Source organism: Bison bison, unplaced genomic scaffold, assembly GCF_000754665.1.
Source record: "Bison bison bison isolate TAMUID 2011002044 unplaced genomic scaffold, Bison_UMD1.0 scf7180017864180, whole genome shotgun sequence".
Taxonomy (NCBI): Eukaryota; Metazoa; Chordata; class Mammalia; order Artiodactyla; family Bovidae; genus Bison; species Bison bison.
The window spans coordinates 4,177,159-4,181,963 of NW_011494752.1; the positions used below are offsets into that span (position 1 = coordinate 4,177,159).

The following is a 4,805-nucleotide window of genomic DNA, read 5'->3' on the forward strand; positions in this document are numbered from 1 at the left end:
CTGAGGGGTTGTGTGTGTGGTGTGTTGTGTCTGGGATGCGTTATCACATAGGACAGGCCAGATGAAGGGTGGGCCACGGGCTGTGTGGTGTGGCTGTGTACCGAGCGTGTCTGCTTGAGCATGGGGTGGTCCGTGGTATGCCGTGTGAATGGGAGCACACAACAGTATTGTGTGTGTGTGTGTGTCTGTGTGTGTATGTATCTACAGGAGACGTGCTCACACGAGGCCAGGTGGGGAGAGGGCGGGGAACAGACATCTTACAGGAGCCACAGGAACGTGCCAGTCTGGCAGGGCCTGCTGGGCCACCTTCCTCCCAGACACCCTGGCAGGAATCCTGCTGGTCAAAGCCAGTGCCCGCCTCCCCCAACACAGCGCAGCCCTGAATGAAGCAGCCAGCAGCCCCAGCCCGGGGACGGGCCTGGCATCCCCAGGGGGGCAGTGCCGGGCTGGTGGTGCCCCCACACTCTCTCCTCTGCTTCCTAGAGGGGCCAACATGGGAGAGAGGCCAAGGAGAAGGGCTGTATCCCGCCCCGCACCCAGGGTCCTCCACCTCAGAGAGCGGGGAGGACTCACCAGCTGGAGGATGTCCTCGTCCTTGGGCATGATGGAGAGTTCCAGAGTGTCATCGCTACGGAGACAGGGCAGGGGGTCAGGCCAGGCTGAGGCAACAGGGTCTGGGAGAACAGGGATCCTGGTCGCCAGGGCACCACCAGGGCCGAGGGGGAGGGTGTGGAGGGACTCGGGGAGTGGGCTGGGGGCTCTGATGGGAGAAGGGAGGCAGGGGTGCTCACCTATTCTGGATCAGAGCTATGACCTGGGAGTAGGTCTTCCCAATGACGCTCTCCCCATTCACCTTCACCAGCCGGTCTCCTGGGAACCAGGGGCATGGCCACAGGTGAGCAGGTCAAAGGGTGTCAGTAGCCCCACCCGAGACCCCCTGCATCACATATGAATGACAATGAGCCAGGTAACTGGGACAGCTCACCTGTGCGAAGGCCCGCCCTATGGGCGGGGCCATCATCCTTCACGTTCTTGACAAAGATGGTGTCCATGGGCTCCAGGCGGTGCCGGGGGGAGGATCCTGTTGAGCATCAGTCAGGTTAGCTGGGGATGGCTACTGAAGGTCACACCCATGCACAGCTACACACACGGGGGACACACACTCAGAGAATGAGCACACTCACACGGACACAAAACAGAGCCACACATCCACAGGGACACGGACACACAGGATCAGAAAAAACACACTGCTGGGAGGATGAAAAGCTACACGGGCGCATGGAGCCACCCCTTAAATGGCTCCTGTGTCCTAGCACCATGCTAGAAAGTAGACTTCAGAGGAAGCATGGACGTGGCCCCTGCCCTTCCCGAGCTCATTGTCTAGTGCGGCAGACAGACAGGCATGCACACACGCACACACACAAACATCACAAGACAAAAGAAGGGTGCCCTAAAAGGCCAGTGGGGAGAGACACCCGCACGCTCAGAGAGTGTCCACATCCAGACCCAGGGAGAGCTGAGCAAGGCCCTGAGGCTCACAGACACCCTGACCTCCCACCCCACTCCCTTCCCCAGGGTCAGGGCTGCAGAGGCCCGCAATCCCAGGACTGGCACTCCCTCCTTGATGACATCACTACATCCCAGCATTACTCCTCTGCTAAGTGCTGTATCCATCAGAGAAACAGGCCTGCACTAGGCTGGCTGGCTCCTCCCCCATCACAGGCCTCTGCAGTGGGGATTCAGAAAGACAGAGTCCCCACGTGCGCCCAGTAGAAGCCTCAGCGGCAGACGGGGAAGCCTGCCTGTTCAAGGAGGTCTGCCTTGGATACCCTGGGAAGCCATTTGGGAGAGCAAGGCTGACAGCCAGGGGAGTTAGTCTCACGTCTGGAAACAGAAGGACCTCAGGGCCGCCCTATACCCCGAGAACCCTAGTGTCTCTGCCCCCAGGGACAGCCCTCAATCAGCCTTCCCACCCCCAGGGCCCTGCAGGTCCCGCCTGAGCTTCCATCTAGGCTGGGAGTAACTCTAGGGCAGGGGCCAGGGCTTAGAAACCCATCTGCTCCCCAGAACACCACCCCCAGCATGAAATGGACAGGTCCGAGGAAGACAAATGTGGAGAAAAGAGAGGGCGCAGAGAGTAAGCATATGTGCAAGTGGATACACAGGAAAGAGCAGACAGGGGCTGCAGTCAAGGGCAAGGGTGCAGCAGAATCCACGCCGACCTGCAGGAGAGGGCCAGACACAGAGCGGGTCCCCAGCCCAGCCCAGCCCCGTCCACTCCTTACCTCCTCCTCGGCCTCCATTCTCTTCCTCCTGCAGGGGACAGAGGCGGGTGTGGGCCCTCGGCAGCACAGGGGGAGGCCCAGCTTTGCCGGGGTGGGCCCCTTCAAGCTCCCCCACCCATCAGCCTCCCCTCTTATCATCCTTCAAGTAGCCCAGAAGCCAGAGGGGGAGGGAAGGGTGTCCATGGGGAGGTCACATCCCAGGCAATGTTCCCCGGTCACAGGAGCCCTCTCTCATGCCTGCTAGTCCTACCACATCAGCAACTCAGCCATCTGAAAGCCACCAACCCAATGGGGGACTCAGGACCCCTTCCCTTGGAGAGCTCGAAGCCCAGTGGAGGAGGGGCCAAACCCATGACACACAGACAGGACCCAGGCAGACACAGATAAGCAGGCATGACAAGTGCAAACAGTGGCTATCAGCTCTCAGAGAATGGGGAGGAGAGGCCTGATTAGTCCCTCTGGGAGGGGGCGGTTTAAGGCAAGTTTCAGGCCAGCTGAAAGAAGGCACTGGGGTGAGGTGAGCAGAGGACGCAGGCACTCAGTGGCAGAAATAGGACTGAGTCAGCTGAGCTGAAGCAGAAAGAGAGTCAACACCAGCAAGTGACAAGAGTCAGACTCAAGCTTTCAGGTCTGAAAGGAAAGAATGAGGGAGCCAGTGAAGTTCTTGAGTGGGAGAGAGTAGATAAGAAAATGTTTCCAGCATCTAGGTACAGGGCTAAGAAATGGCCTCAAGGAGACCCACGAGGGAGGTCTCTGGGCTCATCCCTGTGAGTGAGGAGGGAAGGGCACTGCATTTGGGGAGAAATCGGAAAAAGGCAAGAAGAAATCAGAGAGACAGGCCAGGCCAGTGGGGTGCAGCATTTTCCAACTGGATAGAACCTTTGGGGTCATCTTGTCTAATCTGTTCCACAGATCACCACTTTACAGATGACAGGGTGTGATTTGTCCAGGGCCACTCAGAGACAACAGAGCAGCCAGTGCTAGACCCCAGGAGTCTGGGGCACCTCAGCCAGGACAGGAAGCCGCGGGGCTCTGCTGGAGCACAGTCCCTTGGCGCCCGCCTTCCTGAGCGGGGCGCGTGCCCGCTGATATGAGCTGACAGCACTGTGAGCAGTGGCAGCGGCAGATGGATGCATCTAGACGGGTGAGTGCCCTGCAGGCTCCCAGCCCTGGGCATGTTCTGGAAAGGGACGGAGCCTGTCTCTGGCTTGCCCTGCCCTGGGGTCTTCCACGTTAGCAAGGTCTCTCTGAGACACAGGCCAACCACCCAGCCTAGACCACTTGAGCTGCATCTGCAGGGCCACCCTCCGGAGGTCCCCTGAGAGAAGGACGAAGGTCCAGAAAGGGGGGACATTCTGGGGAAGGAAGGACCGGAGGTTCCTGGGAACTGAGAGGCTGGTGTCCTCGGGCATAAGGGGTGAGGCAGTGCCCCTACCACACACTATCAGCCCCTCTTACAGCCAATGAGAAGATCTGGCTCACACCCAGACTCAAACACGGGTGTGAGAGCTATGCAGCGACATGCACACATGAAGCGTATATATAGACACATGTCTAGATATACACACACGCGTGTACATGACTAGCATACCATGCACGCATGTGTGCATACAAAGAAACACGAGCAGGCACACGGACCCAGGCAGAGAAATCCAATGCCTTGGTTCTCTGGCAGGTGGGACTAAGCTCCCTGTCCCTCAACAGCTGTGCAGGCTGGTCCCAGCCCTGGTGGAGGGGAGAAACAGGTTCATGGGCCCCAAAATAAATCGTTCTCCCCTCCTGCTGGGAGAGAGGAGGGGAAGGGAATTGGGCCCTCCTGGGGAGTCCTGGTTCCTGCCTAGGCCCCCCACAAGCTTTCCGGTCAGGGACCACCCCCTGCCCCCAGCCCATACCGTGGCTCAGTTTGAGTAGCCCCAGTTCCTGTACTCAGAGAACGTGATATTTATATTAGACCTGGAAGGGTTCCTCGGAGTCAAATAGATAAATGCCCTCAGGTGACAGCAGCAGACATGAAGCCCAGAAAGAGCGAGAGTACCCAAGATCCACCGTGAGTTAGGAGTTGTACCAGCACTGGGGCCCAGGTCCCCAGCCCAGCACAGGGCTCTTTTAGGCCCAGAGCTGAGGCCAGCAAGGGCCGGGGGCGCTCTGGGAGGGGCCCCGGAGGTGTGTGAGGACGACTGCCCTAAAGCTCAGGCTGGGGAGGGTCAACTAACCCAGCTCAGAAGTGGCAGGTAGACAAAGGGTCCTTGGAAGCCCATCTCCTGAGAAGCTGTTCACCTTCCAGAGGCCGAGAGTCCCGGGGTTGGGGGAGCATCCTGACTCCCCCACCTCTAGCTCCTTGCCCCAAACCAACCACCCCATTCTCCTTAGAAGACTGAGCCCAGAGCGGATCGGGGGCTTGTCATGCCACACAGGTGACCCAGCCAGGGCTGCCCCTGCCTCTCGGTGACCCTCTTCCCCAGGCACAGAAGCACCCGGAGGAGAGCACAAAGGAGTTGCCCTGAAGCTCCCTCAGATCGG

The 4,805-nt window shown here is 59.3% G+C and overlaps 1 protein-coding gene across 1 annotated transcript in view; it reads right to left on the bottom strand.

Moving 5' to 3' along the window:
- The window catches only part of ARHGAP23 (Rho GTPase activating protein 23), a 48,418-nt gene that overhangs the window by 43,128 nt on the left and 485 nt on the right, over positions 1-4,805 (bottom strand). Inside the window, 4 exon segments of the mRNA XM_010843138.1 lie at positions 574-628; positions 792-870; positions 986-1,081; positions 2,286-2,366. Of these exon segments, the coding sequence (XP_010841440.1) occupies positions 574-628; positions 792-870; positions 986-1,081; positions 2,286-2,366 (311 nt within the window).